A 24,031-nucleotide genomic window follows, 5' to 3' on the forward strand; every position below is an offset into this window, starting at 1 on the left:
GCACCGCCCCCAGAATATTTGTAGTTAATCGTCGCCAGTAAAACGTCACACTTTCAGCCACATCACACATCGTAATCTCACCCTTCTACATTACTCGACTGTTACAACAAACATGGAACCATTTCCCGGGATTCTCCACAGGGAGTTCAGAAACGTAAACATCTCCAAAATCCAACTTATTTCGCAGTTAATGACGAAAAAACAAAACAACAACTTCTACGGCCCTCAGTGACAGCGGGCGTAACACATCTAATTACTAACAAAATGTTTTTGAAGGAATCCGACACACAAAAAACGCTGTCCTTGAAGCGGGCTATTTAATTGCCCATGGCTGTACCACACACGTCCCCCAAGTCAGAGGACACGCCCTTCTGGAATCCCTCCTTTAAAACATGTCGGCAGCTGATTAACACGTCCGGGTTCAGGCTCGTAACTACCGACTACAAAGTAAGAAACTATTGGCAGTATGTGTTCGTCAAGGTCTACTAGACGTTTTACAGTAGACTGTCACTTGCAATTACCTCACCGTCTTCTTTTCGGCAGCTAATTTCAACACGCGCGGGGGACTCGCATACCATGCTTGGAATAGGTACTCATGCATTTCTACGATAACTGTACCACAAAGAAAAAAATTGTCGCTTGGAATTTTTTTTCTGTTTATTTACAAAAATGACACATAAATATGATCATACAAAGGCCGTGAAGCGATAAGCTCCGAATGTTAACCCGTACTGAATATAATTACATCGGTTGATGTGACAGGGGAACACGATTCTCGGTACGTAATATGTACATCTTGTGATTGGCAAAGGCCAATGATACAAACATCATTAAAAAACACTTAATGTCATTTGAAAAACATGATGTCATTTACAATGAAAGACACAGAAAGGTTGAAAACTGTTTGAAAATTGAAAAATTAATTTTCGGGCCGAATATCATTATTTGTATATTTTAAAGAGGGTACGCTTGTGATGTACTTGCTTTCGGGGCTATATGAGAATGGTTTGGTGACGTTGAACTGTGGGGGTTTCTTTAAGCTTGTGTAGGGGTAAAGCATGGGGTCCTCTGGCCGCCAGGCATTGGACGTGAAGCGGGGGTAAGGGGTTTCCAACGCTGGGTGCCGCTCCACTGTGACCACGCCCGTCTGACTGTAGAGGGATGGGCAGGGGCTGGACTCTTCGTCCGGGGTCATCTCCATTGTCAGGAAACGTTTGTAGTTGCTGACGTCGGACATAGTTTCCGCAGGGTCCCCCTCGGAGGAGTGTTGGATGGAGCTGCCGAGGCTGTACCGGTGGGTGTTGTCCTTGCTGCGGGGTGAGAGCTGGGGGTGGTGGGACGCGGGGCTGGACCCGGCCCCCGGGCCGCCCTGTCTGGACAAGGAGTAGGTGGTTGTGGAGGAGTTGGACACGGCCATCTCCAGGGCATTCCTCTGCTGCATCTTCTTGTTGAGCTCTTTTTCGTTGCGCTTGTCCCGGCGTTTGTAGTGGCACGATACGCATACTCCAATGATGATGGCGGTCAGCAGGACTCCCCCAATGCTTCCCGCGATGATAGCGTGGAGGGGAAGCGTCGTTCCGGACGAAGCCACTGAAAATATACAATTCAGTTTATATTTTTTATTTTCCTTCCTCTCTGAGCTATGTATATTTTAGTTGAGAATATTTGACATTCAGGTGCCATATTAATCAAACCTCACATTTGAGACTTTTTATTTTGAAATATCATGGGAACGTTCAAGAGGCATGTTTTGAATGCCTGCCATATGCAATACAACATTATTTAGAGAAAAACTATGAGGAAGTTTCGGTCCCGATAATATCAAATGATGACGTGAGTGACTTTTTACGCCGCCATAAGTATTATTCCTGTAATATCACGGCGGGGAATCAGGATGTGGGTGTTATACATTGCAGTAATGTTTGGAGTCGAACCCGGACCTTCGGTGTGACGAGCGAACGCTATAACCACTAGTCTCCCCATCCGACCCATAATGAAATGGGAGTGATCGACTGAGTAACGAAGCTTACAACTTAACGGATATCAACATCGTGTTTATTGCCAAGAGGGACGTTTCGGTGTAGTTTCTAACACCGTTATCAAGCTAAAGTTACGGCGTTTTAAATCTTATTCTAATCATATCATGACAGTACATGGGCTTCAGAAAGCCCTGTTAGAGTGAGTGAGTGAGTATAGTTTTGCGCCGCACTGAGCAATATTCCAGCTCTATGGCGGCGGTCCTGTTAGTAAAAGAGAGGTTTAATTTTGGATTGCATGTTGACGTACCAGAGTTGAATGCATGATATTCGTGAAGCCTATTGTACAGACATGTGACGTCACTTTGCTTACGTACCCTCCTTTCCGGCACAGTTGTTCTCGTCCTCCTCGGCGGGGCAGTTGGGGATGCCGTTACAGAGGAGGCTGCGAGGGAGACACATCTCTCCACAACTGAACTCCTCAGATGAGCACACCTTCACACCTGCAGAGACAAGAACACACGTTCACACCTCTTTAGAGAACAGAACACATCGTTGTACTTGTAAAGACACCTGAACACAAATTCCAGTCCAGGGCACCTGTCAAGAGAGCAGGACACACCTTCACACCTGTCCAGAGAACAGAACACACCTTCACACCTGTCCAGAGAACAGAACACACCTTTACACCCGTCCAGAGAACGGAACACACCTTCACATCTGTCCAGAGAACAGAACACATCTTCACACCTGACCATAGAAAAGAACACTTTTACACCTGTCCAGAGAACAGAATACACCTTCACACCTGTCCAGGGAACAGAACACAGCTTCACACCCGTCCAGAGAACAGAACACGCTTTCACACCTGTCCACAGAACAGAACACATCTTCACACCCGCCCAGAGAACAGAACACACCTTTACACCTGTCCAGAGAACGGAACACACCTTCACACCTGTCCAGAGAACAGAACACACCTTCACACCTGACCATAGAAAAGAACACTTTTACACCTGTCCAGAGAACAGAATACACCTTCACACCTGTCCAGGGAACAGAACACAGCTTCACACCCGTCCAGAGAACAGAACACGCTTTCACACCTGTCGAGAGAACAGAACACACCTTTACACCCGTCCAGAGAAAAGAACACACCTTTACACCTGTCCAGAGAACGGAACATACCTTCACACCTGTCCAGAGAACAGAACACACCTTCACACCTGACCAGAGAAAAGAACACTTTTACACCTGTCCAGAGAACGGAACACAGCTTCACACCTGTCCAGAGAACAGAGCACACCTTCACACCTGTCCAGAGAACAGAACACACCTTCAAACCTGTCCAGAGAACGGAACACACATTCACACCTGTCCAGAGAACAGAACACATCTTCACACTCGTCCAGAGAACAGAACATGCTTTCACACCTGTCCAGAGAACGGAACACGCCTTCGCACCTGTCCAGAGAACAGAACACACCTTCACACCCGTCCAGAGAACAGAACACGCTTTCACACCTGTCCAGAGAACGGAACACAGCTTCACACCTGTCCAGAGAACAGAACACACCTTCACACCCGTCCAGAGAACAGAACACACCTTTACACCTGTCCAGAGAACAGAACACGCTTTCACACCTGTCCAGAGAACAGAACACACCTTTTCACCCGTCCAGAGAACAGAACACAGCTTCACACCCGTCCAGAGAACAGAACATACCTTCACACCCGTCCAGAGGACAAAACACACCTTCACACCCGTCCAGAGAACAAAACACACCTCCCCACCTGTCAAGAGAGCAGAACACACCTCCCCATCTGTCCAGAGAACAGATCACAATTACACGACTGAGAAAACGCTCCCATTTGTAGACACAGAGAGAACACATTTGTATACTAAATAAAAAAAGTCTAAGAATGTGACAGATTTAACTGTAGTAATATGAAAGAATTCCTTATTGTTTAACATAATTTGAGTGGTATAGCAACAGCCCATTGCTACGATAGAAACACAATCATCTACAACATCACATACTATACAAGTGACCAAACGGAAGGGGCTAAAATAATAAAAACTGTTTTTCCAATGAGCGAACAAAGGCAGAGTATGCCCGTATTGGTAGCAAGTCTTACTCGTTTTTAAAAGGGGTTAAGGGAAATGTTCAAAATTTTAAGATTTATGAATAATTGAAAGTCCAGACCGATCCTACTCAGGGTTTTGAATAACACGTCCTATAAAGAATAAAACAATTAAAACAATTCTTGTAGTCGCTGACTTATATTAATTCTTGACATTATTCGCAAACAGTAATTTCGAAAGTTTGGTTTTGAAAGTAGGAAAGGTGAAAAGGTGGGGCTTTGGCCCCATTTCCGGAAACATCCGACAGCTAATGAGCATTCCCGATATCCTGTGACTTAATGTCAGGGCCCGGGTAGATCTACCATAGCTTAGTGAGTGAGTGAGTTGTGTTTTACGCCGCTTTCCGCAATATTCTAGCAATATCACGGCGGGGGACACCAGAAATGGGCTTCAAATATATCCACGTCGAATCGAACCCAGGTCTTCAGCGTGACGACCGAACGCTTTAACCACTAGGCTACCCGACCGCCCCACTTAGAATACTGACCATGTTTGTATATAGTGTAGACCATCTCTACGTCCGGTCGGTTCGCGGGGGTCTTGCCGTACAGCCGGACAAACACCCTGTTTTCCTTTGTCTTCATCTCCGCCTTGGGTCCGGCACAATATTGTACATACTTCGTCTTGTCCAGTGTAGTACGCTTGTACAAGGCGATGTAGTTCTGGTCACAGCGTTGGGGACGACGCATTGTCAGATTATGTGTCCGCACGTAGATCTGTAATGGTAATGATAACAATGATGATTATAATGATGACGACGATGATGATTATGATGATGATAATGATTGGATATATTGTAACTAATACTGTAATGATAATGATAACACTGATGATGATGACGAAGATGATGATTATGATGATGATAATGATTCGATATATTGTAACTAATACTGTAATGATAATGATAACAATGATGATGATGACGACGATGATGATGATGATTATGATGATGATAATGATTGGATATATTGTAACTAATACTGTAATGATAATGATAACAATGATGATGATGACGACGATGATGATTATGATGATGATAATGATTGGATATATTGTAACTAATACTGTAATGATAATGATAACACTGATGATGATGACGACGATGATGGATTGATGATGATGTAACTAATACTGTGATAATGATTGATGATATATTTTAACTGATAATACCCTATATGATAATGATAACAATGATGATGATGACGACGATGATGATGATGATTATGATGATGATAATGATTGGATATATTGTAACTAATACTGTAATGATAATGATAACAATGATGATGATGACGACGATGATGATGATGATTATGATGATGATAATGATTGGATATCGTTAGGAATTATTTTGTGAACCGATCCTTACTATCTAATTATACTAGTTTCAGGAATATTGCTAACCGTAATTTTCAATATTTCCAACCATTGCTGAAAATATAAATTTATATTCTCCAGTTTTATGCGAAACAGGGAGGTAGTTCTGTAGTGGCCGAAGGCGACTCAAGTCGACAGGGGTTCCTCGACCTACCCCGTATCTCTTGTCCGTGTGGAGCTCCCACGTGCAGTCATAAGGGCGTGGCACTTGGTATGACGTGATCTCGTGCCCCAGACGGGATGAGGACAGGACGCCGTTGGGCTGGGACGGGGACACTTCCAAGAACTGGCGACACACAGGAGCCGGGGCTGAAACACCAACAATCATGTAGACAATGAGTGAGTGAGTTTAGTTTTACGCCGCTTTTGGCAATATTCCAGCAATATCACGACAGGGGAACCAGAAATGAGCTTCACACATTGTAACCATGTGGGGAATCGAACCCGGATCATCAGCGTGAAGAGCGAACGCTTTAACCATTAGGCTACCACACCATCCCTGTAGAAAGTGAAGGCAGTGGACGTCTCTAGCTGACCATCGCAAAGAACCTCATAAAGACTTACGTCACTTAGAGGATGTCATCGACCAATACCTAATGGCTGGAGGACCTTAAGTTACACGTGCTCTCAAACGTCCCGATATGATTTAATTCCCTTTCCGCACCGGCACCGGTGTTATCTGTTATCCCTTGTATGATTGCTTCACGTCCGCGGTAATAATACCTGGGTTTAAGTAGTGCTAAGAGTGATCGTTGGCTGTGAGACACAGCAGACATAAACAACCCGTGGAAAGAGCCTGTGTAAGTATTCATCACTTATGCCAATAAGGGAATATTTTAAATGAATACAGATTTTACGCACTCATTACCCTTTACAACCATGAGGCACGATCTGTGAGACATACAAGTACATATAATTATGAACGTTGCTAGTTGAAAGGAACCCCACCCCCACCCACCCACCCCCCTGTCCCTGATAATTTATAGACAGTGATTTTAAGATGACGTTGAAATATCATTGCGTTGTTTGAAGGGTGCAATATGTTGTCCTGAAAATGTGAACACACTGGTGGAGCGCGTTCATAGGCGTGTCTAGCGTTAGATAAAAATATGGCACCTTGAACTTCTGCAGGTATTAACAGGTATTAGACTGACTGACTGACTGAGTTTAGTTTTACGCCGCTTTTAGTATTATTCCAGCAATATCACGGCGGGGGACACCAGAAATGGGCTTCACACATTTTGCCCATGTGGGGAATCGAACCCGGGTCTAACAGGTATTAGAAGGTACTCACCTTCGCTAAACACATTCCCATCATTCTGAGCTGAAAAAGAAAAGAAGCGCATAAATAACTGTCCCATAACATATGTCGTATATAGATTCATTTAGAAATAGCTTCATACAGCAACAAGTATTCAGAGGAGTATACAATATGCATGAACTATATATGTCACATATATAATAATTAAACATGTATATACATTATTATCAACTTAATCTAACCCTGTGTGAAAAATGCAGTTGATGATTTCTGAACTTCACATATCTAAATAATTATATAGATGGACATCTACTTGTAATTAAAATGTATCGAAATATATATTAATGTAAACACAAAATATACCATCAGCATACACTAATCACAGCCTCTAGCAAACATTGTTTTTCATATATAAAAATCTGCTATCGGGCTATCGGGATTCTAACCAAAGGCTGATCATTACAGGAAAAAAATATAAAAAATCTAAATATTATGCCTTTTTATTTGGTTTAATTCAAAGTAAAACGTTACACTGTTTTGAGTTGTCTTGTAAATTTCAGCCTACATGTTATTTGTCAACCATTTACTATTGGGGTAGGGTAGGGGTGGTCGGGTGTGGGTGGGTGTGGGTGTTAATGTGGTGTGGGTGTGGGTGTGATGTGAGCATTAATGTTTGACAGATACCCAGTATGTAATGAAAACGCAATCTTTCTTGGGGTAAAGCCTGAGCAGAAAAACAAACGATTTTTGCCATTCTATTTAAGAGCAGTTTCATTTAATAAGCCCAGGCTGTCCCGAGAATAGATCGCGGTCAGTCCCCTACTCTCGCTCCTGAGTGATGTTACTGTAAATACACAGGGTGTCTTAACTCACATATATGCGGGTATCTACGAAATTTTAAAACCAGGAACTGAGCATAGTCCATTAATATTTCAGGAATGTATATTTCTCTTTCTGACCATTCCCAGTGTACACTATATAGAGACTACAGGACTCACATCATGCACATCAAACCTCAACCCGGCTCTACAGAACAAGCGTCTGGATATTTGACATTTCAGTGAGACGGATTTCTTTGTGTATCTAGCGTGAGTGTTGTTTTTATGTAATGACAAGCGTTATTTTTTTATGCTCATTGTTTTGCCATATGCCCTTGGTTAGGTGGGGTGAAATTGCGTCTATTTCCCCTGCTATAAAAACACATGTATCGGTGACAGCCGGAGTATCCGCAACATATTTTCTGACGGGTGAGTATACAGAATATTTTCACTGAAGTAAACGTTCTGTGCATATGGTCTTGTTTATACACATTTAGTTACTACGGAACATCGGTCGTTAGTCATGGGATTATTTTCAAGAGGTGGCATTCGGAACGTCTCGGGCCTATTCGGCTGTTTCCGCCACCAACGTATTGTTTAACGCCTCGGAGAGTTGTCATGAGTTCACTTTTGCGTGGATAACGGTACACAGTTAAATGAGGTCATCTGTAAGACTGACTGACTGAGTTTGGTTTTACGCCGCTTTTAGCAATATTCCAGCAACATCACGGCGGGAGACACCAGAAATAGGCTTCATACATTGTGCCCATGTGGGGATTCGAACCCGGGTCTTCGGCGTGACGAGCCAACGCTTTAACCATTAGGCTACCCCACCGCCCCTCATCTGTAAGAATATGATATTATATGCCTAATATATACAGAAGTAAAGCATAATCTCTATGTATTTAAAAAACGATGTTCTACTTACTTGTGTCTTTGATATAGGAGTAAATGGCCTTGAACCCCTCGTCCTGAATTAGGTCATCAGATTTGAACCTCATCCAGAGGAAGCGCGAGGTGGAGGACACAAGCGGGGGGAAGTCGTCCCCGCAGAAGCGGTCTATTAGGGGCGAGTAGGCAAAGGGGCCGTCGCGCACCTCGAGGTAGTCGTACTTGCAGTTCTCGGACTTTTCGATCTTGAAGACGTCCCTGAAGTCGAGCTGAATCTTGAAGTGTTGTGGCGCTGTGGACATAATGGGGAATCGGTGAGTGAATGTGTGAGGGAACAAGTGACCGAAGTGAGTGCGTGAAGAATAATGAGTGAGTGAGTGAATGAGTTTAGGTTTACGCCGCACTCAGCAATATTCCAGCTATATGGCGGCGAAGAAGAATGAAAGTCTACGAGTGAGCGAATGGTGTGAACAAAGGAATGAGTGAAGAAGTGAAGGAATAGGTGAGAGTAAATGAATGAGTGGATCAATAGGTGAATCAGTGAATGAATGGGTGAGTGGATGAATGAATTAGTGGAGGAATAGGTGATTGAGTGAATGAGTGAGTGAGTTTAGTTTTACGCCGCACTCAGCAATATTCCAGCTATATGGCGGCGGTCTGTAAATAATCGAATCTGGACCAGACAATCCAGTGATCAACAGCATGAGCATCGATCTGCGCAATTGGGAACCGATGACACGTGTCAACCAAGTCAGCGAGCCTGACCACCCGATCCCGTTAGTCGCCTCTTACGACAAGCATGGGTTACTGAAGATCAATATCTTAACCCGGACCTTCACGGGTAGATTGAGTGAATGAATGAGTGAATAGGTGAGTGAGTGAATGAATAGGTGAGTGAGAGAACAAATGGAGGCATAAGTGAGCGAGTGAATGAATGAGTGAAGAAATAAGTGGAAGATAATAAGAGTAAGTGAATGATCGAGCGAAGACGTTAGTGAATGAGTGAGAGGTTGAATCAGTGGGTGAAAAAGTAAGGTAAATATAAACAAACAACGTTTTTGTCAGTCCAACTCTTTTGACCCTTAGTTAAGCAAGAAAACAAGGGAGATAATAGAGGAAACTGAATACGAACCCTCTCCCTGATATGTTTGTTAAATCGGCGCCATTTGATTGCAGAGTACGAGTGTGAGAGTCTGGTTGTACACCCCTTCAGCAATATTCCTGCTATATCACAGCGGGGGAAATCAAGAATGGGTCTCACGCATGCTACAGTGTTGGAAAACGAAACCGTATCGTCCCCATGACGAGTGAGAGCATTACCCACTGAGCTATCTTGCAGCACCATCCACTGGGAGAGAATGGCAGATGAACTTACGGTGTATTTACCTTATAATCTATACGTCGAACTCTAACTTTACATTCGCAGGATATGGAACCAGTGGGGGTTAGGGTGTGGAAAGGGAGAATATCGTTTATCCCATGATGGAATGAAAATAGAGAGGAGACGAGGGTAGGAGGGTGAGGTCTCAAGACGTTATCCATGGGGTATCAGGAGATTGGTTCGGTTAGCATTCAGATGGGAGAGGATATCAAGAGATTGGTTTGGAAGCATTCAAATGGGAAGAGGATATCAGGAGATTGGTTCGGTAAGCATTCAGATGGGAGAGGATATCAAGAGATTGGTTTGGTAAGCATTCAGATGGGAACGGGATATCAGGAGATTGGTTCGGTAAGCATTCAGATGGAAAATGATATCAGAGATTGGTTCGGTAAGCATTCAGATGGGAAAATGATATCATGAGATTGGTTCGGTAAGCATTCAGATGGGAAATGATATCATGAGATTGGTTCGGTAACCATTCAGATGGGAAATGATATCATGAGATTGGTTCGGTAACCATTCAGATGGGAAATGATATCACGAGATTGGTTCGGTAAGCATTCAGATGGGAAATGATATCATGAGATTGGTTCGGTAACAATTCAGATGGGAAATGATATCATGAGATTGGTGCGGTAAGCATTCAGATGGGAAATGATATCATGAATATTGGTTCTATAAGCATTCAGATGGGAAATGATATCATGAGATTGGTTCGGTAACCATTCAGATGGAAAATGATATCATGATATTGGTTCGGTAAGAATTCAAATGTGAAATGATATCATGAGATTGGTTCGGTAAGCATTCAGATGGAAAATGATATCACGAGATTGGTTCGGTAAGCATTCAGATGTGAAAATGATATCATGAGATTGGTTCGGTAAGCATTCAGATGGGAAATGATATCATGAGATTGGTTCGGTAAGCATTCAGATGGAAAAATGATATCACGAGATTGGTTCGGTAAGCATTCAGATGGGAATGATATCACGAGATTGGTTCGGTAACCATTGAGATGAGAAATGATATCACGAGATTGGTTCGGTAACCATTCAGATGAGAAATGATATCACGTGATTGAATCTGTAACCATTCAGATGAGAAATGATATCATGAGACTGGTTCGGTAAGCATTAGGATGTGGGGACGGGGAGGGGGTGTGGATGTGGTGTTAGGAGACGCGGTGGGGTGAGGAGTAGGATGGACGAGGGGTCAGGAGGCGGGGTGTAGGGGACCAGCAAAGTCGAGGAGGGGTTGGGAGGGACTGAGTCAGTATGCAGTTGGAGACACGGGATTAGGGAGTCGGGTTAGCGTTGGGGAGCCATGTGGGGGATGAAAATGCCAGAGGATATGGACGCAATGCAGCAAGAAGTGGGGGTGGAAACAGATGTGTAGGAAACAAGAAATACACGGATAATGTTTTCAGTCTAAAATTTCGCCGAAAAAATGTAAACACCTTACAACAAGCAAACAAAAACGCTCTAAAATGGATATGACCCTCTTTGTGGGCAACAGCAATACAGTCACAGATACATGTTGTAAATGGGAACATGTTGATGTCTATCTCTAACATAAATACACAGTAACACTTTACCCCCACGCGCTTTAATTGGACAGAAAACTAAGCATGTGTTGCGACAGAGTATCCTCCAATAGCATTCACTGTCAGGTTCTGTAGATACTCCCGGTATAAAAAGAGATGCAACTCTTGTCGGGTCATCAGCAAGAAATGCCTAAATGGGTTCTTTATTTTTCTTCATCCCGAAATATCTCGACAGTGATGAGAATAGCCTATGTACCAAGTAACACCCCGAATGATATATGAGCTGATTTTCAAAAATGATTGTTTATTTTTTTGTAATTGAAAATATAACAGCCCGTCAAAGTAATCAGACACATTTTATCATTTTTAAACCATATGTAATCAAACTATCCTGATATATTACAGTTATTGAAAGTTTGACTTTTTAAATTTTAAAAGGATTTACCGAGTGTAAGTATCTAAAATGGAAATATTTTCAAGTCATGCTTTATGATTTTATTGTCGTAACATCGCTTTCACACCAAAACGGATTTGCACATATTTTAACTGGTTAATTCAATAAACAGTCAGCTCGTTATTTCAAAAAAGCTAGAACAAATATGAACATAAAATATATGCACAGAGAAAATCGACAAACACACCTATTTAGTTTACTCTTATTTTGTGTTTATCCCCAAATATCCTTAAAGCCATGTATGGTATTTCAATAGGTAGTGCGCTCGCTCATCACCTAGAAAATACCTGGGTTCTATTCCCTGTCAGGAATCATTACACCATGATGGAACGGCGAGAAAACTCGCCCACTTACTTTGCTTAACATACAAGCCTTTTGGTACGATAAGATGCTTTGAAGTCTTTCATCATAATTTCAAACGGCAGTCATTAGAGAGTCAAGAACATAGTTCAACTTGAGTAATATTTTTGTGTTTATGGCCATTTCTCATATTCTGACAAGCACTTCCTCCGCAGGTTTATCTTTTGAAAATGTTTACACCCCTCTGCTTACCCCCAACCCTCCACCCCTAAAGAAGGTCATTCGGGTCTGAAAGATCGGGACGTCATATTAAAATGTGCACTCCAAAACCAAAAAAACAAAAACACCACACTTATTATCCCGTTATTTATAATTACTGGTGGACAAATTCTTAACGTCGTAAACTATATAATTTTCATGATGTCTTTTAGCGGCATTTAGAAGTTGTAGAGGAAGGGTAACACGACAGGTCGTAAAACAACATCAATGTATCGACGGGCATTCAGGTTTCCCTCTATCACCAACAAGTCAGTCTTCCTCTCGCCACAAATACCCACACACACACACACACACACACACACACACACCATCACACTACTGCCGCCAAACGTCTCAACTTCCTGAACGCAACAACGTGCTGTGCGTTCGTTCCGACGTCTGGTAGACTCGTACCCGACCATCAGCTTTGTTCAACTGGAAGCGGCTCTCGTCACTGAAGAGTACCCGGCGCCAGTTCCGCGGCTGCCACTGCCGAACTCTTACGTGCCTGCTTCCAATCGACGACGTCGATGTTCACGCGAGTTAACGTCACGCCTCGGAATGGTCTGTAGGCTCTGATACCGAATCGGCGGAGTCGTCTGATATGGTCCTTCTACTGACTGGATGGGTAAGGCTGGTTGTTGCTGATGACGTCACAGTCAGGAATCTGTTGCGCAAGCGAAGCACCCGTAAATATAGATGTCCAAGATATTTTTTATGGATTTAAGAATACAGAATAAAGAAGCTTAAATCCATAAAGAATATGTTGGACATATAATTTTCATGGCAAGAAATTGCCCCATTTAAACTGAAAGGCGCCCCAGTGAGAGAAGATTCAATTGAATCTCGGTGAATGTTTCACAGGTTTTTGCAGGAATACATAGTTCAGACTGACTGACTGACTGAGTTTGGTTTTACGCCGCTTTTAGCAATATTCCAGCAATATCACGGCAGGGGACACCAGAAATGGGCTTCACTCATTGTACCCATGTGGGGATTCGAACCCGGGTCTTCGGCGTGACGAGCCAACGCTTTAACCACTAGACTACCCCACCGCCCACATAGTTCAGAGAACTGACTAACTGACTAACTGACTCATTCTAGATTTCCCTTGCGCCACTTAAGGTTAATGTCACAGATACACACATAAATCATTTTTCCAAAATATTCCAAATGGATCTATTTATAACTACTAACACCGCCGGAAATGCTCTATGTCTCAAGTCGAACTTCTTCGCAAATGAAAATGACATGTACTTGACTGAATGTCCCTTTTCAAGAACTCACATGTCTGATACTATACGTCTTAAAAAGAATGTCCTAGAATGTTGATGTGTGTCATATTCCACCGCGAGATGAGCCACCTAAAAAGGTATTCTAAACATATTTAAAAATAATTTACACGCCAACTGTTACATCAGCCTTATCTGAAATTGATCAATGCGTTTTGGCATTCCTGTGTAATCTCGTTTCCTCATGACGACAGCGGCGACAGGTTGCAAGATTGCTCGCGATCATCTCGCCATCTCTCGTTCTCATCTCGCGCCTTATCACACCCGTGGGATGGCCCTTCCTTCGAACTAAACGCTCGGCGTAACAGTATATGTAATATTCAGTGGCGCCGATAAGAGAGGGTGAGTCCAAGTCTCGATTGATTGACAGGGGATGCTCCTGAGGTGATGCTACTGCAGGGGGGGTGTTGATAATATCGCTTCAACTGTAAACACCAGTAATTTTGAATTAAGCCTTTCGACAGTTTCGAAAACATGCATGATACTATTTCTGTCGTCTCGTTTATTATTGTCCACGTGGCAACCGTTCACTGACTAAATATTTTCGTCGTTTTGATTACGTTTTATAAACTTCAGTTTCCACGTGTACACATCAAAGGTACTACACGATAGTGTATTGTTTATTTTATTCATAAACACGATGGTATAGAGTTCCTGTTGATACATCTGGAGAGAATATGAACCATTCTTCAAAGATATTACCGAAACTGTCTAAATATGTCTGGGGTTAGGTTAAACTACCGTTATATCGAACTCAAGGACACCACTAATTTTAGTTCGTGATAACCGTAGTTCTTTATACGAATTTCGACTAAAATATACACGAAGTGGCCGTGTTGAAAAATGCAGTTCGAATTATCGCCAGTTCGTTACAATCGTGTACGTGATAAACGTAGTCTACTGGACATGAGCTCAGAGCCTCGTTCGACAAAGCAATCGTACGCTACGCTAAGACGATGGTAACTTCGACAGTAGTTTCGTTAAGATCACTTTAAGGAAGGGGCCCTGGTCACGGAGCAAAGTTGACAATTGTCATCCGTAAAGCGGGGAAATTTCATAGTGGTTAAGTTCTCTGTTTTTTTAAAAAAATACATATTTTGTTAGGTGTATTTTAAACAAAATTATTTAGATCATATTATTTGTTACAAAGAGGTAACTGGTTTTATATCTGTAGCTAAGAAGTGTCTGAACATAATCCCGGGGATCGAACCAACGACTTTGCGTTCTTCGGTCTGACGCTTGATCCACTGTCCCAATGACCTATTTTTTAAACTCCGAGATATATGTGGTAGCCTACCTTCCAGGTACAAGACACAGTCCGTGTCGTTTGTGTATTTGTTGGGGTATCCTGGACTGTAAAACGCCATCTTCTGATAGTTGCCACGGGTGAAATTCAAACACTTTGGCGACACTCTGAACGTCATGGGCGGAGCGGCGATCCGTAACGCCATGGGCTGCGACACTGTAACACATAAAACACGTACAGGTGAGACATGGCTATTATTAAGTGTCGACGATACCCTTTAAAACCTAAAAATAGTATAACAATCTTCGTAACAAATCATTGGATGTGTGGGCGAGTGGTTGTGTGGGCGAATTAGACATTTACGTCTCTTTATATCAATATTCCGATCCACAAAGCGTTCGTAATGTTACGACCTGTCGTAACTATAGTTCATCATATGCTTACGAATGTCGTAGCGCTAAGAACGGTTCGTGGATCAGGACCCAGGGTCAGAAAACAAAGAACGGGCTGCAAACATGGTACCAAAGTCCAGAATCGAACTTGGACCCAAGTCTTTACACTTTAACCACTGGGCTAACCAAGATGTTACATTTCAACGGGAACTGATAGTATTGTATACGAACTAAAAGGGACAACTCATTTTAGTTCGTTACAACCGTAGTTCGTTATTTATACGCATTTCGACTAAAATCTGAAGTAGGTAACCAGGAACGAAAGAATCCCACCGCAGGTAGAACCCATCAGTTAGCCTAGTGGTTAAAGCGTTCTCTCGTCTCGCCGAAACCCTGGTTCGAATACCCACATGGGTACAATGTGTTCATCCTATTTCTGTTCCCCTGTCGTGATATTGCTGGAATATTGCTGAAAACGGCTGGAATATTACTCACTCATCTGTACGCATAGAACACATGTGACCTTGACTCATGAGAATAAACACGTGTACAGTGACGATACCCTGCCAAAGCAACTTTCATTCGGATTGGCCCCGAGGAACTACCGGCCTAAAATTGGTCACAAGAAATGGACACATGGAGTTTTCTAAATGTTTCGGATTCCGGAAGTATTCCGTCAAACATTACGCCTTTCCGTAAACAGAATTCTGCAGAAAGAAGAAACGACAGTGAAACGACCAACAATCATAATTAATGGAAAGGAACTGTGTAGATTACCCAAGTGTCACTCCTATAATTCCCACAGGATGGGGGTCTGTATACAATGTGCCTAATTATATCAGTAATTTAACACATCTGGTCGTTCACCTGAAACAAAGAATGGACCCATCATGACGCCACGTGTCTGTTTTTGAAATATACGCGGAATCCAGGTTTAGAACAGGACCCCAGTAGCCTTTGCTGGTTGAGTCGTTTTTATAGATCCGATAGTTTGGTTTCATGGCAGTGGGGACCGTAGGGTAGCCCAGTGGTTAAAGCGCTCGCTCGTCACGCCGAAGACCCGGGTTCAATTCCCCACATGGGTACAATGTGTGAAGCCCATTTGTGGCATCCCTGGTCGTGATATTGCTGGAATATTGCTGAAACGGCGTAAAACCATTCTCATTCTTCTCATATAGAGAGGAAATAAAAGTGTTCCGCCATTCCAGAATGAATAATAGAGTTTGTTGTGTGTAGCACGTGTTAAGACCAAATGCTGTCAAATCCCAATGAAAACAATTGGAGCGGAGGAGACCAAATAGGTGGAACCTCATAACATCCTTTCTCAATGCGTTTGTTTATAGATTTAGCCATTTAAACACATCATTAATGGAACGGGCAATGAGAGGACTTTCAGCAGTGTATCATATATGTGTCGCTTTGTGGCATCTGTCACGATGGCTGTCGAGAACATAAACTAAATTATTTAAATAAACATTTTTTGTCACGTTCTAATATTTTTACAACAATTTAGATTATTTAATTACAATTAAACGTTTTAGAGATAAGAAATTAACGACACTGGGATCTCTTTTCGCGGTTCTAAGCGTACTTGTGTATCAATTGCGTCTTGTCGATAGGTGCGGACCCAGTCTGTATTTGACTAGTGTGTTATTATCTTATGTCTTGCGTTTCCGGTACAGAGGCGTCCATATAGGAGCAATTCAGCCCGGTGAGTATTGGATATGCCATATTTTGTCTACAATTCTGGATTTCAGTAAACGGGGACCCTGTTCACATTCTGTGAGTTTTTTCGCCTACATTTATATTCGATTGTCAGAAGACGGGATCCTAGTTTTTGTCATATTCGTGAATTCACTTGCTTGTATACGTGATGAAATTGTCAGAAGACGGGATCCCAGTTTTTTGTCATATTCGTGAATTCACCTGCATGTATACGTGCTGTAATTGTAATCCCAAATATAACACAAGTTACATGTAATTGTCAGATGTCGGGATTCCAGACCATATAATATTCGTATATTCGCCTACATGTACACGTGATGTAATTGTCAGAAGAAGGAATCCCAGTTCTTGTCATATTCGTGAATTCACCTGCCAGTGTATACATGATGTAATTGTCAGAAGACGGGACCCCAGTCCATAACATATTCGTGAATTCACTTGCGTGTATACGTGATGTAATTGTCAGAAGACGGGACCCCAGTCCATAACATATTCGTGAATTCACTTGCGTGTATACGTGATGTAATTGTCAGAAGACGGGACCCCAGTCCATAACATATTCGTGAATTCACTTGCGTGTATACGTGATGTAATTGTCAGAAGACGGGAACCCAGTCCATAACATATTCGTGAATTCACTTGCGTGTATACGTGATGTAATTGTCAGAAGACGGGAACCCAGTCCATATCATATTCGTGACTTCAGCTGCAGGTTCCGCCAGGTGCCGTTCCTCCTCCCGTGTTTATTCATCTGACTGTCCTGACAATTACTCATCGTATCTCCATCGGAACCGATGTTTACATCAGCAACATTCTCTGATCATTCAAAGTTTGAAGTGGGGTATGGTTTAGAGACGAGGGAAGTGTTTGTGTACGGTTCTTCGTAATGATGTGGCAATCAGGCACTTTGGCAAAATACAACACTGCGCCGATGTTTATCCCCCTGCCTCTGTGGGAGGGATCGGGGCCACACGAGCCGCATATGGCAGCGTCATGGGCCTGCATCTGGTGGGTGGTTAGCCAGATACATCACCCCTGCGTCCAACCAGCTGTACACGAGCATCGAGAGGCTACCGAGCTCCTGGCTGCTTCAGTTTACTTGATATTAATATGTCTGCTAGTTCATCATGCGGGAGGTTTGCTACGTCAGGGTCCATGTTGTTGGAAAATAGATACACCCGCAGTTGGTGAAAAAACAGTCATTTCCCTTCCACAGAACCAACAGAACTCGGCACACACTTAACGTGAACAGTCTGAAGTCGACATGTCACATTACAGTGATGCAAATGTCAAGATTCCAGACCTGTGTCGAGATGACAATGACGCGCGTGTCAAGATGCCAGATCTGTGTTGACATGGCTTAGAGCTCTGAGTCAGTATGATAATGCAGCGCGTGTCAAGATGCCAGATCTGTGTTGACATGGCTTAGAGCTCTGAGTCAGTATGATAATGACGCGCGTGTCAAGATTCCAGATCTGTGTTGACATGGCTTAGAGCTCTGAGTCAGTATGATAATGACGCGCGTGTCAAGATTCCAGATCTGTGTTGACATGGCTTAGAGCTCTGAGTCAGTATGATAATGACGCGCGAGCCTGTCAAGATAATCCGTGTCAGATCTCTGTGTTGACATGGCTTAGAGCTCTGAGTCAGTATGATAATGACGCGCGTGTCAAGATTCCAGATCTGTGTTGACATGGCTTAGAGCTCTGAGTCAGTATGATAATGACGCGCGTGTCAAGATCCAGATCTGTGTTGACATGGCTTAGAGCTCTGAGTCAGTATGATAATGACACGCGTGTCAAGATTCCAGATCTGTGTTGACATGGCTTAGAGCTCTGAGTCAGTATGATAATGACATGCGTGTCAAGATGCCAGATCTGTGTTGACATGGCTTAGAGCTCTGAGTCAGTATGATAATGACGCGCGTGTCAAGATGCCAGATCTGTGTTGACATGGCTGTCAAGATAATGACGCGCGTGTCAAGATGCCAGATCTGTGTTGACATGGCTTAGAGCTCTGAGTCAGTATGATAATGACGCCCGTGTCAAGATTCCAGATCTGTGTTGACATGGCTTAGAGCTCTGAGTCAGTATGATAATGACGCGCGTGTCAAGATTCCAGATCTGTGTTGACATGGCTTAGAGCTCTGAGTCAGTATGATAATGACGCGCGTGTCAAGATTCCAGATCTGTGTTGACATGGCTTAGAGCTCTGAGTCAGTATGATAATGACGCGCGTGTCAAGATTCCAGATCTGTGTTGACATGGCTTAGAGCTCTGAGTCAGTATGATAATGACGCCCGTGTCAAGATTCCAGATCTGTGTTGACATGGCTTAGAGCTCTGAGTCAGTATGATAATGACGCGCGTGTCAAGAATCCAGATCTGTGTTGACATGGCTTAGAGCTCTGAGTCAGTATGATAATGACGCGCGTGTCAAGATTCCAGATCTGTGTTGACATGACAATGACGCATGTGTCAAGATTTCAGATTTGTTGATAGAGCTCTGAGGCAGTAGTGATAATGATGCGCGTGTCAAGAGTAGAGGTCTCTGTCGAGATGACAATGACGCATGTGTCATGATTCCAGATCTGTGTTGACATGACTTTGAGGTCTGTGTCGAGATGTAGTGACGCATCTGCCAATGCTAGTGGTCTGTGTCGGAATAACAATGACGCATGTGTCATGATTCCAGATATGTGTCGAGATGACAATGACTTGCGTCGATATGTTTTCACAAGATATTTTTTGAAAAGTATATTCATGTATGTGAAAAAACAAACATCGTGCAGTCTTTTTCGAAAACGTCATTAAAATTCCAACACGTCAGTGTTTCAACCTTCTGATTGATGTGATATTGGGGTCGATGAAGCATCTTTACTGCCTGTAATTATGCAGATAGGATAACATGCCGTATATATGACATCCTCTTAATGACAGGAAACCAACCGCAAATCTGAATCTTCAATCCAGAACGTTCTAACTATTTATTAGTTCCATGTCTCAAAGTCCCTGAACCACATTACCTCCTGTAATGCAAAACCCCATCATGAAGCAAGTCTAGATTCCCCTTCCATCTCGTGTGACTCCTGCGCCTTTCAAGCGGAATTTTAAATTTTTAAATTTTCAGAGACTAAGCGTTAGTCTAGTGTCCCATGGTAACATGTGTGTAATAAATTGTCTGTGCGATATCTTTTGGAATCAGATTCAAAGGTAAAACAAATACACCGAGGATACTTTAAATTGCCAATTATACATTCAATTTAGATAAATGGCTTATCGGAAGGGCGGGCGAAGCGTCGCATGTATTCCACGTTAAAACGCGGCTATGATATCACAAAACTTTCCGGCCCGACCTAATGCAAGCCACGTTTTGTATTTTCTTATATATGTGTATTTGGCTATTGAATTAGGAGTGTGGGCGGGGGTTGTTGTATTGAAGATCTAGTCCACATCCGTGTTTACATCAGATGCGTTACACCAAGTAAACACTAAATTAACGTCGTACGTTTAAAGCGAGTTAACGGGCTAAAGCAGCGGTACATGTGGGTTTGATGTGCCGTTAATTCGCGTTTCTGACTGGATAGACACATAGGCGTGTGGTGATGCGTTGTCAAGACTGTGCCATTTCATCTGGATTCAGTCTTGGTCAAGGCTTGACCTTTTAAACGGACAAGAACAAACAGTACGGGAGTTAAGTTGAGGTCAGAGGTGGTGTCACTGATCATATGCATGTCATAAAGGTCAAGGAATTATACTCATGCCAATGGTTGTCACCCCCTTCCCCATCCCACACACCCACCTCACACCCCCATCCCACACCCCCTCTCCAATTAAAAAAATTGAAGGGGGTGACAACCATTATTGGCATGAGTATATATTCAACTGCTGGTAGCGTGATTACCAGAAATTACAAACATATAATACATTTTTATCACGTTTACAGTATACAGGAGACTTGCACAAGTCTCTAAGGTAATGATTAACAATTAAAAATGAAAATTTCTAATAATTATGATTAATAGTTTCAATGATAATTTTAAAAAAAAAGTATTCCTTTAACAGAATGGCGTCCTTAGACTGTCCGCTTATCTAAACTTGCTTAGCAAAGTATACAGTTGCCAATAGAAAAGCAAGCAGTATAACGCGATTATTATAATTTCGTGTTTCAACTCGTTTCAATAGTTCACGGATCCCTTCGTCCCTTAAAAATACGAATTCGCAATAACATTCATAATTATTATTTAGAAACTTCAGTGGATAACCTTTCTTCATTAAGTCCCCTGGGGTCATTGAATCGTACAAACAACATACAAAGTCCATCTTACCCTACACCTTTACACAATGGTCAATACATTGTAAAGTCAGTACACCTTACAGTCAATACATTGTAAAGTCAGTACACCTTACAGTCAATACATTGTAAAGTCAGTACACCTTACAGTCAATACATTGTAAAGTCAGTACACCTTACAGTCAATACATTGTAAAGTCAGTACACCTTACAGTCAATACATTGTAAAGTCAGTACACCTTACAGTCATTACACAGTGGTCAATACATTGTAAAGTCAGTACACCTTACAGTCATTACACAGTGGTCAATACATTGTAAAGTCAGTACACCTTACAGTCATTACACAGTGGTCAATACATTGTAAAGTCAGTACACCTTACAGTCATTACACAGTGGTCAGTACACTTTACAGTCATTACATTGTGTAAAGTCAGTACACCCTACAGTCAATACATTGTAACATTGTAAAGTACACCTTACAGTCATTACACAGTGGTCAATACATTGTAAAGTCAGTACACCTTACAGTCATTACACAGTGGTCAATACATTGTAAAGTCAGTACACCTTACAGTCATTACACAGTGGTCAATACATTGTAAAGTCAGTACACCTTACAGTCAATACATTGTAAAGTCAGTACACCTACAGTCTTTACACAATGGTCAATACATTGTAAAGTCAGTACACCTTACAGTCTTTACACAATGGTCTATACATTGTAAAGTCAGTCTTATAGTCTTTACACAATACACAATGGTCAATACATTGTAAAGTCAGTACACCTTAGAGTCATTACAATGGTCAATACATTAAAACATAAAGTCAGTACACCTTACAGTCATTACACAATGGTCAATACATTGTAAAGTCAGTACACCTTACAGTCATTACACAGTGGTCAATACATTGTAAAGTCAGTACACCTTACAGTCATTACACAATGGTCAATACATTGTAAAGTCAGTACACCTTACAGTCATTACACAGTGGTCAATACATTGTAAAGTCAGTACACCTTACAGTCATTACATTGTAAAGTCAGTACACCCTACAGTCAATACATTGTAAAGTCATTACACCTTACAGTCATTACACAATGGTCAATACATTGTAAAGTCAGTACACCTTACAGTCATTACATTGTAAAGTCAGTACACCTTACAGTCATTACACAATGGTCAATACATTGTAAAGTCAGTACACCTTACAGTCAATACATTGTAAAGTCAGTACACCTTACAGTCATTACACAGTGGTCAATACATTGTAAAGTCAGTACACCTTACAGTCATTACATTATAGTCAGTACACCCTACAGTCATTACACAATGGTCAATACATTGTAAAGTCAGTACACCTTACAGTCATTACATTGTAAAGTCAGTACACCTTACAGTCACTACACAATGGTCAATACATTGTAAAGTCAGTACACCTTACAGTCATTACACAATGGTCTATGCATTGAAAAGTCAGTACACCTTACAGTCATTACACAACGGTCAATACACCAACAGAAAATATACAATGGTCAGTACACTGTAAAGTCAACACTCAATGGTCACTACACTAGACAATGAATACACTATGTCATGAAGCAACATACAATCGCTATATAACCCGGGATACATGGGCTATAACCCGGGGATGCAGGGGCTATAACCCGGGGATACAGAGGCTATAACCGGGGATACAGGGGCTATAACCCGGAGATACAGGGGCTATAACCCGGGGATACAGGGTCTGTAACCCGGGGATACAGGGGCTATAACCCGGGGATACAGGGGCTATAACCCGGGGATACAGGGGCTATAACCAGGGGATACATGGGCTATAACCCGGGGATACATGGGCTATAACCCGGGGATACAGAGGCTATAACCCGGGGATACAGGGCTATAACCCGGGGATACAGGGGCTATAACCCGGGGATACAGAGGCTATAACCCGGGGATACAGGGGCTATAACCCGGGGATACAGGGGCTATAACCCGGGGATACAGAGGCTATAACCAGGGGTACATGGGCTATAACCCGGGATACATGGGCTATAACCCGGGGATACAGGGGCTATAACCCGGGATACAGAGGCTATAACCCGGGGATACAATCAGCTATAACCCGGGGATACATGGGCTATAACCCGGGGATACAGGGGCTATAACCCGGGATACAGGGGCTATAACCCGGGGATACATGGGCTATAACCCGGGGATACATGGGCTATAACCCGGGGATACATGGGCTATAACCCGGGGATACATGGGCTATAACCCGGGGATACAGAGGCTATAACCCGGGGATACATGGGCTATAACCCGGGGATCTATAACCCGGGGATACAGGGGCTATAACCCGGGGATACAGGGGCTATAACCCGGGGATACAGGGGCTATAACCCGGGGATCTATAACCCGGGGATACAGAGGCTATAACCCGGGGATACAGGGGCTATAACCCGGGGATACAGGGGCTATAACCCGGGGATCTATAACCCGGGGATACAGGGGCTATAACCCGGGGATACAGGGTCTATAACCCGGGGATGCAGGGTTTATAACCCGGGGATGCAGGGCTATAACCCGGGGATGCAGGGCTATAACTCGGGGATGCAGGGCTATAACCCGGGGATACAGGGGGCTATAACCCGGGGATGCAGGGGCTATAACCC

At 42.8% G+C, this 24,031-nt stretch overlaps 1 protein-coding gene across 1 annotated transcript in view; it reads right to left on the reverse strand.

Moving 5' to 3' along the window:
- Nucleotides 1-643: 643 nt before the first annotated feature.
- The window catches only part of LOC124290160 (neuropilin and tolloid-like protein 2), an 85,609-nt gene continuing 62,221 nt past the window's right edge, over nucleotides 644-24,031 (reverse strand). Inside the window, exons 3-9 of the mRNA XM_046726856.1 lie at nucleotides 14,998-15,162; nucleotides 8,507-8,761; nucleotides 6,794-6,823; nucleotides 5,654-5,808; nucleotides 4,610-4,838; nucleotides 2,354-2,479; nucleotides 644-1,590 (exon numbers count right to left, since the gene is read on the reverse strand). Coding sequence (XP_046582812.1) covers nucleotides 920-1,590; nucleotides 2,354-2,479; nucleotides 4,610-4,838; nucleotides 5,654-5,808; nucleotides 6,794-6,823; nucleotides 8,507-8,761; nucleotides 14,998-15,162 — 1,631 coding nt within the window. The 3' untranslated portion in view covers nucleotides 644-919. The remainder of the gene's footprint in view (nucleotides 1,591-2,353; nucleotides 2,480-4,609; nucleotides 4,839-5,653; nucleotides 5,809-6,793; nucleotides 6,824-8,506; nucleotides 8,762-14,997; nucleotides 15,163-24,031) is intronic.

This window comes from Haliotis rubra, unplaced genomic scaffold (genome assembly GCF_003918875.1).
Source record: "Haliotis rubra isolate DU_JTF1 unplaced genomic scaffold, ASM391887v1 Scf459, whole genome shotgun sequence".
NCBI lineage: Eukaryota > Metazoa > Mollusca > Gastropoda > Lepetellida > Haliotidae > Haliotis > Haliotis rubra.